This window comes from Mytilus trossulus, chromosome 8 (genome assembly GCF_036588685.1).
Source record: "Mytilus trossulus isolate FHL-02 chromosome 8, PNRI_Mtr1.1.1.hap1, whole genome shotgun sequence".
Taxonomy (NCBI): domain Eukaryota; kingdom Metazoa; phylum Mollusca; class Bivalvia; order Mytilida; family Mytilidae; genus Mytilus; species Mytilus trossulus.
In genome coordinates, this window is record NC_086380.1 from 34,915,709 (window position 1) to 34,932,936 (window position 17,228).

General features: G+C 31.4%; 1 protein-coding gene across 1 annotated transcript in view; it reads left to right on the plus strand.

Annotated features, from left to right (window-relative positions):
• The window catches only part of LOC134727600 (transient receptor potential cation channel subfamily M member-like 2), a 47,768-nt gene extending 32,962 nt beyond the window's left edge, over window positions 1-14,806 (plus strand). The window contains exons 21-27 of the mRNA XM_063591980.1: window positions 939-1,184; window positions 3,064-3,238; window positions 4,673-4,838; window positions 6,911-7,086; window positions 10,946-11,078; window positions 11,378-11,549; window positions 11,848-14,806. Coding sequence (XP_063448050.1) covers window positions 939-1,184; window positions 3,064-3,238; window positions 4,673-4,838; window positions 6,911-7,086; window positions 10,946-11,078; window positions 11,378-11,549; window positions 11,848-12,474 — 1,695 coding nt within the window. The 3' untranslated portion in view covers window positions 12,475-14,806. The remainder of the gene's footprint in view (window positions 1-938; window positions 1,185-3,063; window positions 3,239-4,672; window positions 4,839-6,910; window positions 7,087-10,945; window positions 11,079-11,377; window positions 11,550-11,847) is intronic.
• Window positions 14,807-17,228: the final 2,422 nt, after the last annotated feature.

The window sequence follows — 17,228 nt, forward strand, 5'->3', positions numbered from 1 at the left end:
TCATAAATCCATGTACAAAAAACAAAATCGGGGCAACAAACCAAAACCGAGGGAAACGCACTAAATATAAGAGAACAACGACACAACACTGAAATGCAATACACACAGAAACGGACTAAGCAGCAGATAAAATCCCACGAGAATAACAAATATAACATCAAAACCAAATACATGAATTTGGCATAGACAAGTACCGTGCCACGTCTTATTGCAATGTGAATTTACACTCAAAAATAAGAGAAAACAAAGGACACAACGTTAAAATGTAACACACACAGAAACGAACAATAATATAACAATGGCCATCTTCCTGACTTGGTACAGGATATTTTTAAAGGAAAAAAAATGGTGAGTTGAACCTGGTTTTGTGTCAAGCCAAACCTCGCACTTTAATGGCAATGTTAAATATAACATTGAAATGACAACATAATATAACACTTGCTTTCACTTTTAAATGTCAATTATATTAAGTAAGAACTGAGGTAAATGCAAAGTCGACTGAGTAATTCTCAAGTAATAAGTTAGCAATAGTAGCTAGATCTATGACAACTGAATGCACGAATAATATTTTGTTGACAAGTATTTCAGATTACGCAAATTACCTCATTGTTAGAATCTAAGTCTAAATTCAAAGTAACTAAGATAATGTAGAAAACAAATTATAAAATTCTGGTTTTGATAAATTATAAAAATGTAACACTGCATTTTCCACCGTAAAAAGCAATTCTTCTAAAGTCATTCACAGATATTTAGTCAAATTAAACAATCTATTTATGTTGATTACACATTCGTATAGAATTTAATTTTTGGCATAATTTTAGATTATTATATATACATGTTTTCTATGAAAAAGTGGCAGGTACCATGCAAGCCTGTACAATTAGGAGATATTTTATGATTTTTTTTTATTGTTATAAAGAGATTTCTGTTTGATTCAGTTTCTGGCATTTCCATCCCCAACACTTAAGTGTACCATCAGAGACTGGTTTGGACTGCTAAAGTTTCTAGACATTGGAAACTGTGTATTAGCTATAATAGGATTTATCATGCATGCAAAAGGAACTAAAGCTATGGAGGCAAAATCTATATTTTGTATAAATGCGGTTGTATTTTACATAAAGGTGTTGGAAATTTATACAGTAAACAGTCGATTAGGACCTAAAATGGTGATGATTAAAAAAATGGTATGTGACATTGTAAATTGATTAAGTGGATATGATTCAAAGAAGAGTTATGGTTCTGTAGATTCAGTATCATTCCTAGGAAACCAATTTTCATTGATTTTGTGTTTGTAGGTGAACCACAAATTAATATTATGACGAGACACAAGTTTGTTATAGGCTGAAATGGAAACCTTGGCAAAACCACAAAATAAATTATCAATGTGAATACGATTTTCCTTAAAAATTGGTACCATTTTACCACTTATCTTTACGAATCCTCAGTATGCATCATTAAAAAGCAACATAGTGAAAAAAATAACACAAACCTACTAAGTGTCATCAAATTGTCTTCAAAGGTTAGCAGATTCAATAAAATCACTGGATATATAGAACAAGGATATTATATGATATTACATTCTATAGATTTATAGGGATAGTATTGGTTAATCGACAACACGTGGTGGGTATGTATATTTCGTATAGGGTGTCCTGAATAATACATGGTTAGTTACCATATAGGTTTAGCAACCATATGGGTTTAGTAAGAAGTTACTTCCATTTCTTTACAACAAAGATGCCACAACCATTTATAAAAAAACACGATGTTGAGGAAATATTTGAAAGGATTCAATTGATGATGAAAGGTTGAATTTAATTCAAAACATAATTAAAGCTAACAAGTTGTTACTGTTGGCATAACGGAGTTACTTCTCTTTCAAAACAACCAAAATCTGAAAGGATTCAACAGACGAAGAAATAAATACGTGTAATACACGATTGAAATAAAGTCATACAACAAATTTGAAGCTAAAAAGTTGTTATTGTTGGCATTTGTTTTCCGCACACACAAATAAAAGTAGAGGATATCATTACTAAATATTGAAGACTTGATCACTTTGAAAGTCCGGTAGTCAAGTTACTGACCCCATATATCTCTTATTAGGTCACTAACACACCATGCACCTAATAATACAACACTAAAAGATAGTTCAACATTTTTTTATTTTTTGTATCTAAGCATGATATAACTTTTTAAAACAAAATAGTAGATAAGGTTCACCGATACTCATGAAATACATGGAAATTGATATCCCATGTGTAGTAGTAATCCAAATAAAATATAAACATGCTTTGATTTACATAACCATGAGTTGTATGCAGTGAAAATTGATAGTAATTATATACAGTTTCATATATGTATCTTTTTGTCATGCCTGAGGCACATTGTACAGAATACAAAATATAGCACATAGTTTCAGGAAGAAAAAGAGTGTAATAGAATATTATAAGCATATGTCAAATAGTACTGTAATTATGTACATGGATTGATTATTAAGTGTATATGCCAATCTTATTTGGTTCAACTGATCCTGACATCATTTTCATTATCCAGTGGTCAGTATTTTGTTCATTTCCAAGATTTTATAAACAAAATGACAACTTTATCGGGTGTATACAATGATTTAAGGTGAATTTTCGAAAAGGTTCATCTGAACCTGATCTCATTTTCATGCTTAACTAGTCAACACTTAGATTTTTGGTGTTTATATCAGTTTATCAGATACTTAAAGAAATAGTTCATATGTAAAAAATGATGTACAGGTGTACAAAGTCAACATAATGCTTAGGTGACTAAGTCTGTGTCTTGAGGAATTTTCAGATAAACATATCTGCCTGACCGGCTTCATCTAACGAGATTTTTTTTTTTTAATTTAATACCTGCAGTAACGTCTTTATTTAAAATACTTTCTAATCGAGATTCAACCATGATCGGTAAGGGTGGCTTGAAATAGTCATGTTTGCTTAAAAAACATTTTATATTAGTACATTGTACTTCATGAATTGTCACAAAACAGATATTTTTTTCAAGTAATGTCTTTTTTTTTAAACTTTTTTTCAGATGTTGGAATTAGTGATGTTTATTTTAGTGTTGACTATATTCTTGTTAGCTTATGGAGTAGCTAGTCAAGGACTAATGCATCTACAGAGAAAATCTGAATGGACGATACTTAAAGACGTTGTTTACTTCCCATACTGGCAGTTGTACGGAGAGTTGTCTTTAGACGAAATACAAGGTATACTATTTAGTACAATCATACTGTAGATAGCCATGATATCAGAACATATATGTGAGCTTTATATTTTAGACGGATGAAGACCTAAATGCTTCTTACTTTGTATGATGCAGATGTCGATCTCTTGGAGATGTCACATGCTACGAAGTTTATGTCTGTAATATGTCCATAGTTCTTGAACTCACGTTAAAAGTAACGAATGACAACTGCGCTCAAACACTATTTGAATTGTTATGAGACTGGTTGCTGAAAAGTGCTACACGTAAAACTGCAGTGGTTTGAATTAACATATTGAATAGTTGAATAGACTGTACAGTAGTATTTGACTTATCTGAGGTTCGACTCGTCTTGGGTCAAGTTTGTCGCAATAAATTTAATTGCATGAAATAATTATTACTAGATTAGTGAAAACAAGATATTTTGTAGATTGTGCCTGTTTTGATATGATTGTTTATTTAAACTTGATCGTCTCATTGGCACTCATACGACATCGTCATATATCTATCAATATTGTTATGTACATAATGACAATTGAGCACAAGGTTCAGTTTCGAAACGTACAATTATAATATCAATATACCAATAATGACGAAGGTCAGGTGCTATAAATTATAGAACGAGCAAGTTGTGTAATATAACGGACGAGGGTTGTCTGCTTTTCATTCAGGTATTGTAAAGTGGTCTGTATTGACTTAATCCTTTCAATTAATGATAATACCGCATTGTGTTTATTAAGTTTGTTTCTTTTTTATTATCAGATTATTAAAATTTGCTCAAAGTCCCACTTAAACGATCAACAAATGTGCAATTATCGCTCACCATCGCTGTCCTTTTAACGGTTATACACACATGTATATAAAAAGAGCTTCAATCAATTATGAAAACGATTAATTTTGGTTTTCAGTTTCATCGATGGAATATCAATGTAAATTGACCCAAACGTATCGAAGTACGAATTTTAACAAAATCATAAATGTTGAAAAAGATGTATAATCAGCTTAGATGTTTTCATTACGAAAATAATTAATTTTCATGAGGAAAACATCAAATCTGTTTATATATCTTTTTCAACATATTATGATTGTGTTAACATTCGAACATCAACACATTGGAGTTAATTTACAAACAAAATTTGATTAAAAAGATACTTTGAATCGACTGCGTTCGACTCAATCGAAATTAAAATGCATTGATCAAACATAGTTTTTTCCTGGACAGAACAATTACTACGAATCATCCTAGTTTTCGACACAATGGATAACGACAAAGACAACTTTAACTGTCCATTCTAACTTTGGTCGAGTAGAAAACAGCAGGCACCTTTTGATAAAATGCTAAGAAAAATAATTTACATTATGGCACAAACGAATGAGACTGCAAGGTGTTTTCATATATCAGGCATAGGTACCACATAATTAGTTATGTTTATTATAGATGATGACCACTGTGAGTATTTAAATACCACTAAAAATGTGAATAAGACTGATCTGTATGATGAATCGTACTGTAGACAGTACCATGGGCTTGTTCCTGTATTCTTAGCAGCATATTTGATGATTGGAAATATACTGTTGCTTAACTTGCTGATAGCCATTTTCAGGTAATTTATATTGATAATTAAGCCTTTCTTTGGATGGCACAGTCCTTTCTCTATTATTTGTTTCCCAATGTAATTTTTACTTTTATTTTGACACTCTACTCTGCTTATAAATTGACCTGGACTAAAAGATTTCAAAAATTCCAAAAACGGTCAAAATACGCATGGTCTGGAGCAAATATATACAACTTTGTTATCGTTTATAGTTGAAAGCATCTTTGCAACCAACAAGTGATTCCATACATTGATTTAAGTGATTTCAAATCTGTCGAAGTTTTGATTCGTCTACCCTATATACCACTCTGTCTCACAATCTTTACAAGGAAAACGTGCACACAACTCATTAAATGGGCCTTTAAAGAGTCAGAATGCCAATATATATGACCGAACAAGAAACAAAAGAATTATGTGCGTTGAATGTACTTTATTACTACAGTGAAACCTGTCCAAACCGAACACCCAAGGGACTTTGCGTTTTGTTCAGTTTTCACAGATTGTAGAGGTAAACAGAAGTCAACACCAAAATAATTTTGGCATTTACTGACAAGGGATAATAGGTGACACAACAGACGACATTTTATTTTTGTGTTGATTTAGATGTAAATGTAAAAATAAAAGAAGATGAAGATAGACGTTTTGCTACATTTTTGTTTATAAATAAAACGCCACTCCGTCAATCACGCTCGTCGTTGGGAGATGTCCTACGTGGAGCGATTTTGCTTTTTATAATTATTTTACATCCTTTAATTCACTGACCAATTCATTCAGATTCACAGTCACTGTCAAATGACGATTCCGTAGTTGAATCTGGAACGTCATTGTACACACGAGTTCTCGGACTAAACTGGTCATCCGCTGATTGATACTTAGGCACACGATAACAGTGAAACAATAGAAGGGGTCCAGTTTATTCTCAGACTTTATCGTTGCTAAATAGCTAACGGAAGTCTTCGGGAGCATTCGAATCAAATATATAGGGCCTCTAAAGGGAATCCAGCAATCGAAATCCATTGACCTTGTGTTGCACGACTTCTTAATCCAGTGAAAGGCTTTATAACTATCATTTAATTAAACATTTTAGCTACAGAATCGTAGTTACGATATTGTGACCGTAATTATTTGAGTAAGGTACATTTAATTGATCTCAGGGAAAGTTCCTTTCTTGTCATTATCGGCGACCATAGCTGACCATTTTAACGTTTCTTTACGAAAAAATCACTTTATATATTGACACAGACATGCTAATTAGTTTGTAATAATAACTCACAAGTTCATTAAACCTCAAATACCCTCAGGGTACTCTGCCGTCCTGTGTTTAATTAAATCATGCAAATCAAAAAATAAATGATTTAGTTACGATACTGATAGGTCATTAAAGATGGCATATTTTGGTATTTCTATTGGTTAACTTATAGGGTCTTTGCATTATAAATAAATACATTTATTTTAAAACCAGTTGTTGACATGATACGGGTAATGTTCCTGTCAAATATTTAATGATGGTATAAAACTAAACCTCTTATTGGGGGGATTGTACTTGATTGTCATATGAAGAATGAATATTCTTACAATCAGTTTAATTGAGGTCTTAAACAGGCAAGTCAGTAACTGCTAGTACCCCTTTGTTAATTTATGTATCATTGTCATTTTGCTTTGATACGCTTGTTATTTATTTTGGCAAACAAAAAAAATGAAGTTATTAACGACCTTGACTGGATAAACAGCCCTCACACGGTCTGCTTCTTCTGGCATCGGACTCGGACCTTTAAATTGAGTATTGCTGTGTGTGTCTTTGTTCTACTTTAAAAAGAGGCCTATAGTTATAGGGGAGGGTCGAGATATCCAATCACAAGTGTATCCCGCAATTTTTTTTGCGCCTGTTCATAAATCAGTCCTTTGTTAGTTTTGTATGTTTTTTCAATGTCAATTTTATTAAGGGACCAGGTGAGACTCAACTCCGGGATCGGGATTTCCTCGATGCGTTGACAACTCATTGGTTGCATTCGTATGCAATCTAACAGAATGATCGAGTACCAGATGATTGAGTTTAATTTTGACATTGTATTTTTTTTCAGTAACGTATTTCACGAAGTTCAGGTTAATTCGAACAGAATTTGGAAGTATCAGATGTACTTACTAGTGATGGAATTTGATACAAAGGCTTCCCTGGTACCACCACTCAGTATTTTTATACATATCTATCTGATCTTTAAATGGGTCTTCAGACATACCTGCTGTAGAAAATCTAAAGGTATGTATTTAATAAAGTTGATAAGACAACGCAGTTACAATAAGTTATTATTTACATAAAGTCTTACCCAGTGCTGTAATACATCGAAGTGCTAATGTGTGTGCTTCTATTGACATTTGAATTTATATAATTATATAATAATTTTGAAAAACATTTAAAGTCCAATTTATATTTAAAAAAAGGTTAAATTGTAAAATCATAATGAAAATGAAAAATAAAACATGAATAATATTGTGCATGAACTTGTTAAAAATTGTTTACTTTTGCAATTTGATTAGCAGTCAAAATATAGGATAGTTCTAACATTTTATTTTTCATTTTTTCAGAAGGTAAGCTATGGACTGGTAATATATACTATAATATCATGCGGTATTTGGTTCATAATCCCAATTTTTATATTTATATTCCGTCATAAAATTGCATATCATTTGCGACATTAAATAAGATGACCAGACATTTAAAATCCCACAGTAGGTTCAAATAGTTTCCAAAGGTACTAGGATTAAGTACGCCAGACGCGCTTTTCGTCTACATAAAACTTATCAGTGAAGCTCATATCAAAATATTTGAAAAGCCAAACAATAACACTGTTTCAAAATTTCAATCGTAAAAACACCACAATAGCTAATATATTTATCAGCTGCTCGAAACGATATAAATCCCTGTACAACGGTAACTTTTCAAAATGCATCCTTTGGGTTCAAGGAGAATGATTTTGCATTAATGCCTTGTTAACTCAATTGAATGTCAACACCTCTCATGGAAGAACAAAACCAAGAATAGTGCAAGTTGGCAGATATATTAAAATAATTAAAACGAGACAATTGGTGTACTGATGGCTGTACTTTGAAATAAGCAGCTGTTGTTTTTTCTTTTTAAACAGTCATCTTATCTTTTTATAAACGTTTTAAAATATTTTTACTCAAAATAACACGAAATTTAGAGTTTTTCTTTTACTATCCCTCAGATTTTTGTAAGTAATTGTATATTAAGTTATAACAGACTGCATATGTCTGTGGCTTTTACTATAGTATTACTTATTATTATAGTTAGATTTATATTAGATTTTTTAATTGTGGTTGATTCAGTAACTCTGTAACTTTTGTATCATTGCTATAGGACACAAATATATACATATATATCTTTATTAACACAGTATATAATATACACTAGAAGTACTTAAATGTTTCAGTAGGGACACAGAATGAGAGCACAAATTAACACGGTTAAAGTATAAAAATACCAGAAGTGTTGGGTTAAACATAGTTTATCAAATTGTTTGCTAGTTGGGTTTTGGTTTTTTGTGTTGCCATGACCGTTGTAACTTCAACATATGAGTTTAAAAATGACTAGTCTTTTATGCTGTTTGATAACAATGATAAACACTGTGAATATCAGCTGATATTTTATGTTAATTACCCACTTGATATAACTGCCTAATATGTAATAGATTAGAAATAGGACTTAAGGTGGTACCTAACACTACAGGGAGAAAACTCTGTAAAGTCAGCTAAACGTTTTAATTACGTTGTGTTGCAAAGGGAATATACAGATTCCCAATGATTAAAATTGGTGTTTGTCAAACTGCTATATAACCAGTGTAATTTTTCTGACAAAACGGTTGGTTCAATTTTTTTAATTTTTGTTATATTTTTGTTAAAGTGTCAAAGTAAATACTATGACAAAATTTTATAAAAATTAAACAAGTCAAATTAATTTTAATGAAAGTGCTAGGTACCACCATAATATTCAAAACTATTAGGCAGTGTCGATATGTATCAAAGTAGCAACGTCACGTAATCAAGTCTATCCTCATTAACTTATCGATGAAATGCAAGCGTTTTTATTATACAACTATCCCAACGTTTTGTTTACGTAAAAGAAGTTTTATCACCTACTCATTTTAATTCATTTCTCAAGCAAAAAGCCTTTATTGAATTCAAATTAACGATTAGAAGAATAATATGATATTATTTGAATACTGATTTTATCATATCCCTCTGATAAGTCTGCAGCAAAGACACAAATGCCATTATTCTATACGTACCAGTGTGCATAAAAAACTGTTACAATTTCTGCCAGAGGAAAATGTTCAAAACATTCAAAAATAGAAAATATTTCAATAACCTTTGCCTATTAACCTAAATATGTAACTGGTATAGAAATTAATGTAACTAACAAAGTTTGTCAATATTGAGTGCTCCATATTTTTAGTTATTCTCAATGAATCAATTTTACAGAACTGCATTTGTAATTTTAATCTTTGAAAAAAGGATGATGAATATATGCTATTGTCTAATTATTCAATAATAATGTTTATTATAACACATTTTATTTAAGTGTGTCATTAGTTATCAATTTTCGCATTAGTGTGATCAACTAAAGTCATTCAAAATATATGTAAGAAATGCTATAGAATAAAATAAATATTGTAGGTTGTTGTATTGCGAGTAATGCGACTGCCTTGAACTATTTCTTTCTTGCCTTCCATTGTTTTCAAGACATAACACATTATATATACTTTATCGGTAATTCGTATATTTTCCCTTTGATCTTACTGCCTAATATTTTCGAGTATCAACGTACTGGCTGTATCACTGAAAATATTAGGCAATACATTGTGTGACGTCATAACATTGCGTGACGTCATAATTACCGATAAACAGAATAATAGGTAGTTTCGTTTTTGATACTGACCATATCATGTTGAATATCTAAACTCGCCCTAACGGGCTCGTCTAGATATTCAACATGATATGGTCAGTATCAAAAAGGAAACTACCTATTATTCTATATTTATCCTGTAAGGATAATTGGATTTTTTTTTCTGCTATTAGCCAATAAGTTCATTAGAAGATAATTTTCGCAAAGGTAAAATATAAACAGACACCACATGATTAGAGTATATGATACTGGTCCGAGGAGATAGCATACTTATTTATTTTCAGGTCGCTTATACTGTTCTCCGCATTTAGAATATTTACAGCTGTTTGAGTAAGATCAATTATTTAGATACTATAGAAAAGGGGATATAGTTACGATACTGTTGACAGGTTATTAAAGATGGCATATTTGGGAATTAATATTGGTTCACTAATAGGGTCTTTGAACAGGAAAACAGGATCTGAATTTTAGCTTTCCCTTGGCACCATTTGCAAGTATGGTCTTGAGGACACGATGATAGTTCGTTGGATGGGGACGATAAATGACTCACCCTTGTAAAGAGAGAGGCATATCTCTTGCATTTTAAAGACATCCTTGTAGACTTCGAAAAAGAGTAGGCTAATGCCGCTAGAAGACAGCACTCACATCCGCAAAGTGGAAAGAGATTAATATGAGTTGCAAAACTTGTTTCACAATCTACTTTAAATAAATATGTTTAAAATAAACTGGAAAAAAACACATTTATTAAAAAAACAGTGGTTGGCCTGATACATGTTATGTTCTGCTCATATATTTTATGATGTCATGATAATAAACACATTACAGGAGTTTTTAACTGCGTTTTACTGTGCGCATTGATCGACGTTTGGTATATGTATCGGGGAGGTTTGATACCTCACAAAACATGTTTAACCCCGCCACTTGTTTATGCCTGTCCCAAATCAGAAGCATTTGGCCTTGTATTATTTTGAGTTATGTTCATTTATATGTTTTAGTGTTTAGTATGACTTCTATTTCACTGAACTAGTACACATTTATGTCTAGGGGTCAGCTGAAGTCTACCACCGGGTGTGGGATTTTCTCGCGAAGTTGAGGACCCATTGGTTGCCTTCGGCTGTTTGATTTTTTATCTCATTGGTCAGGTTGACGTATATTTGGCATTACCATCTAACATTGTGAACCATTTTATTTTAAGGTCGCCAATATGGTTCTCGCCATTTAGAATATTTACAGTTGTTTGAGAAAGAACAATTATCTAACTACTTGAGGAAAAAGAAAGCTGATGCTAAAAGTTCTACAGATCTTAGTATTCTTAGTATGCAGAAAAGGTAAGGATCAATCTTCCTGTTGTGTTTTATTTGATAATATACATACAAATATGCTTCATGCATAACAAAAGTGACGTTGCTTCAACTGATCTATAAATCACATGCAGAAAATGTAGGAATATGAAGATTTAATTATTGCTAGTAATTTAAAAGAACTAGTAAAGAACATACGATTCAAGTTATTTACAAATTTGGTTGATTTTAAAGGTGGTTAAATGATGTATTTTAAAAGAGATATAACATATACCAACTATGTACTAGTAGTATAAATTTCATTGTAAACACTATTTATTTTACAGAATTGATGAGTTGTACAAGATGATAAAAGAGGAATTTTTAGATGATGATCCAGCAATAGTAGACCGAGAAACTTCCAAGGCAGCATTTGAATCATTATACAGACCCAACACAGTAAGGGAGGCTTCTCTTCATAGACACATATCTAAAAAAGGATCTTTGAAGGATACTGTGGTAATCATTTTAAATTTTAATGGTTAAACAAGTTATAGGATGAGCCAATCACTGTTAAAAGTTCATTTCGTTATAAATGTTGATATGCAATTGATTTTTATGTTTGAGTGGTGTTTTGTTTTAATTTGCAAATAAAGTTAAACTCTTGTATTATATAAAAGAATTTCGATAGTAGAATAATCAATGAAAAAAAATATATTACTTTGACCGATCCCAAAAATGTACACTTTCCATTGGGCTTATAGATTATTTGTATAATAGTAAACTTCCAATTCAACTGTCAATATTTGTTATTTAGCCGATACACACTAAGGAGGAAAACGAAAAAGAAAAGAAACCAAGGAAGAAGAAAAAGAAGAAGGCTAAAGATGATGAAGTCAAATTACTGAAAGCTAAAGATGACGAAGACAATTCATTTAAGGCTCAAAATGACGAAGATAAATTGTTTAAGGCTAAAGATGGTGACGACAAATTGTCGAAAGCTGAAGATGAGGAAGACAGACTGTTTAAAGTAAAAGATAAGGACAAATTGCTAAATATAGACAAAGACATAGAGAAACCAGAAGCAGAGAAAATAGTTGCGGATTTGTTGGAAGAAAACGTATCGGATGATGAGTATGTTATGGCTCCTTCTTCATTACCTATTTCTCCAAGACGCAAATCACCGACAAAAAAGTATACACCGGACTCTGATAGTGATGACGAGAAACCATCAAGATCGCTCCGTATGAACATCCAACATGACTCAGATGATAACTCTGATTGGAACAATTTTGATCAATTCAAAAAAACGAGAAGAAGTAAAAGGAGTAGAAGTCGACCACAAGATTCTTTTTCAGAGGAAGATCTTAAATACAGAGGATCAAAAATCCGCCAAAAATTGAGAAAGAAAAGGTCGCGTAAAAATGACAGTGATTCTCACTAATTATGCCAAACGTTTATTTGTGCTAATGGCCCTTGTATGGTCATAAAATTGTTACAGTCAGTTTCAATTATTTTGTAATGATCAAGGCGGTTTACTGTAAATAAGATGTTTTTGAAACTTATTTATTAATTTTGATTATTGTTGATTTTTAAAATCTATTTTAAACGTTTATCAATATTATTGAGCAAATAAACAAAGAACATGATGTTGTTATACAAGTTTGTATACACCAAGGATTTTTACTATACAAATCCTTGTATACACATACATACCAAGTTAGGAATAAGAAGTATATTTATATATATATACTAAAAGGGTGTTGATAGCGTCTACAGAATAGCCACCAAAGTGGCATTACTATAGACAAAGGTCAGAATTTTTATTATGTGGATATTGCATTATACTTTTTGATACACATAGGCACTGGCTTAAGTAATATTTGTATACAATTACCCTATTCCAGTGTATGTATAGATGATCTAATGTTATTAGTGTCTTCCATGTATTATGTAAAATGTATGCCATTAGTGTAATACCTGCATTATGTATTTGTTTTTTTAGATGATATTATTTTCTTTACTTATTTATATAGAAATCACACATGTAGTAATATAGAATAGCTATTTCAGATTAGTTTAACGATTTCAAATTTAATTTTGGATGTAACGCTTCTTCTAGTTGGCTGACGTGGTTTTGTTTGTCAGCCCATAGACATAATTATGTCATATGACCGTGACATCATCAACGTTCTTTCATGGTTTACCACGGTTTAAAATAGAAATTTGAACTAGATTATAAGAAATGACTGTAATATTTTTTCTGTCTATTCGAAATAACATAAAAAATGTGGTGCACATTGTAAAGCAACCCCCTACGCGTGTTATACAGTGTGCACCGCGTTTTTTATGTTATTTCAGTGAAAAATATTACAGTCTTTTCTGAGAGAAGGATGTTATATTTTTTTAATGTAATTTGACAAAAAAAAGAGGATATTTCCCACCAGCATAGTATGTACATGTTAACCCGTTGATGTTTTAGTTATGGTAGTTTACCACGATGTTGAAGTCAATATGTACATGATGATATTTAATTGTAATGATCAAATGCCAATTTAACGTGTATCTGAACATTAACTGAGGATAAACTGGGGAACGGTTTACTACATACACATTTTAGAATCATAAATACAAACAGTAGGGTATTAGTTACTTCAATTCATCTTCGTCGTCATTTAAACTTCAGAATTAAAAACAAAACTTAAACGATATAAATTTGGTTGACATCTTGCCGCTACCTCGAAATTCTAGAAATGCATTTGCAAAATTTGAAAGTTGTTATGCTCCTTTGAAAAATGAGATATGTTTTGTGATATGTTCATATGCTGATTGCATTTTCGTGATACTTTCATGTGTATACTTTATTTTCATATTTTTGTGATACTTTCATGTGTAAATGACCTTATTTTGTTTTAAAAAGATTTTTTTTTTTAAAACACATATGTACTTCAAAAGCATATCATTTAGTGCTCAGATGCTCCATTTATTTTTCCATATGATATTTTAAAACAATATATCAAGTATTGTTATATATGATATTTATAAAATTAGAAAATCAAATCATTTGTTAAAATGACATTTCGTCAAAGGTAATAGTTTTATAATGCTGTTAAGATCACTGTTATACAATTAAAAAAAAATCCTACATTCTGTCCTATTTCTGTATGACATACCCCCCTTTTTTTAACGCGTATTCGTTTGTACATTTGTGAATCCATTATTTTCAATTCAAAATTTGGAAAAAATGTGCAGGAAATTCACTTCTGGTATAATGAACGCTAGTTTTTATTGTTATCTAGTCTGAATTGTTTGACTTAACGATCATTCAACAGTAATTTCTGAATTTACAGTTATATCGTTCAGATTCCATACAGTAAAGACATGGTTATTTATTTTTTCGTCTGATAAGCAATTTGTACAATCAGCCAAATACATATAATATATCATTTTGCATTGATACAAGGTAATTTTACATATAAATTTACTCACTAATCAAAAAGATTTACATTTAAAACATACGCAAAATTGTTCTGTTATTCATGACCATAATGTTTATTGTATAGACCTTTTTGCAATTACTTGTTATTTTGACATTGACCTTTAATGGTTCACTTTTATAAATTGTTATTTGGATGTAGAGTTGTCTCATGGGCTCTCGCACCACATCTTCCTTTATCTATCATATTAGTGTAAATATCAATATTCATATGAATTGTAACATTGTAAGATCTGATTTTTTAAATCATGCATTGCTCAGTTGTTATAAACACATGATCCGTCCATATTTTAAATAAAATGTAGATAGAAATGTGAGTCTTTTATCATTTCTGCATTTTAATTCAAGACAGTACCATATGTGTGTGTTATGCATGCTTGCATGTATTATTTTTTGGATATGGTTTTAAATAAATGGTGCGTTAAATCAGGAGACGTAAAAACATCCAAAGCATTGAGAGTTACACTAGTCTGTTAGTTCGACCTATTACTTCGGTTCATTACAGAACGTACGCACAGCTTATGTGTTTCATTAGAAATAAAAAAAGTGTCTTGGAAGCATAGAGCACAAGATATAGGTAGGATTAGAGCTCCTTTGTTTCTTTATTTTGGAACAATTGTTAGCGCACTGTTCTTTTGTCTTTTAAAAACAGACGTTTTATGTTAAATTCTCCAGAACATGATTATACTTTTCTCTTTTTTTCTGTTTATGATATTTTTATACTGCACCTCATTTTTTATAATCAGTATTTTGTTACCCAATTTCTATATCCTTCACGAAATGTCTTCATGTTATTCTCCCACATAATTCTCATTCTTTCTATTTTAATTAATTTCTATCTCTATTCAGTATTGATTTTGTCATTATCTTATGTTCTATGATTAAAATTTTACTAATCACAGTATGTATACATGTAATGTCCGGATTGATCATGGGTTTTTTGGTGTGACCACTTTTTTTCTGTTTGAAATGTTCAAAAATGTAAACAAACAAACTCCCTTTTACCATATTCCCGGGCTAGTATTTCTTATTATAATAGCCTTGATAAAGGGTTGCTACTCACATGGAAGCTATCAAACCGAGAGTTCCAAATAATGAAGTTGAAATCATCCCTACGTAAATTTTACGGACGCCATTTCGAGTTGTTTGGCCGTTTTGGAATAATCGTTTCACAGATGATATCGGATATGTTCCTTATGTCGTAACTACAATACCCTTCCCTTTTCACGAATGGGACCTACCGAATACCGAATACGACTATTTACCGGATTTGTAATAACATAAGCAACACGACGGGTGCCACATGTGGAGCAGGATCGGCTTACTCTTCCGGAACACTTGAGATCACCCCAAGTTTGTGGTGGGATTCGTGTTGCTTAGTATTTAGTTTTCTATGTCATGTATGTTGTGTCTTTTGAACAATTTTTTGTCTGTATGTCAATCTATGAGTTTGACTCTCCCTCTGGTATATTTCGTTCCTCTTTTCTGGCAATGCTATTACATCTAATGAAGTGAAATATTCATTTCATTGTTATTATATATATTTATGAAATTGAATTCAAATTTTATTGTCAATTGGAATAAAGCTGGATATATAGGAAGATGTGGTATGCGTGCCAATGACATAACCTCCCATCCAAGTCACAAGTTATTAAAGTAAACCATTATAGGCCAAGATACGGTCTTCAACACGAAGCCTTGGCTCACACCAAACAGCAAGCTATTAAGGGCCACAAAAACGTTAATGGTTCGATTTAATATGTGTATTTTTTATTTTGGATATTGGTGATTTATTTTGTGGCAGTAGGGGGTAGACCTCGTTTAGTGAAATACTTTTTATTACATAGCTTTTTTCTAAATCTTTTCTGTTGTCCAGTAAGTTTCGTACTCCGTTTTGTTTTTAATTAAAAGCACCTTTTCAAAGAATGCAATTCCTTCTCTTATGGTTATGGCGCTTATCTATGCTTGCGAAATAGACATTGTGATCCGAAAATATTCGTTAATTGTATATAGTTAGCAGACTAAAAATTTGATACAACAGACGCACGTGTCGTCTATTTAAGACTCATCAGTGACGCTCAGACCAAAATAGTTAGAAGAACAAAGTTGAAAATCATTGACGACTCAAAAATCCAAATCGTCGGCCAAATATGGCTAAGGTACTCTATTCCTGGGTTAAAAAAAATCCTTATTGTTTCGAATAAATCATACTTATGAAAACATTAAATTTTCATATGCTTATACAGCATCATTAGAAAATTAACAGCCTTTACATTGGCTACTCGTCTGGCCTTCACATTTAACAACGATGTACATTTCGTGTTCAAAATACTAGACCAACGATTCCCGTACTTTTAATTTAACATAATGAGAGTGTTGACTTTCAGACAAATACGTTAAGTTCTAAAACAACTTGTGAGAATGAGATATCGCTTGACATCAACTCTCGTTATTTTATTCAAATTTTAATTATAAAAAAGCCGAAGGCTCGTTTATTATGACATTGAATTCAAATAACTCAAGTTGATATCAAGCGATATTCATAATCACTTGCTTTGAAACCTATCAATAATTCTCAATGTCAAATATTTTTTTTTATGAAAAACTAAAGGGAGGTTATCTTTACTTATATAAACCAGTCATCAAAGTTCCGTGAACAATTTAAAAAAAAATAATGTCCGAAATTTGTAAAATCACCACTT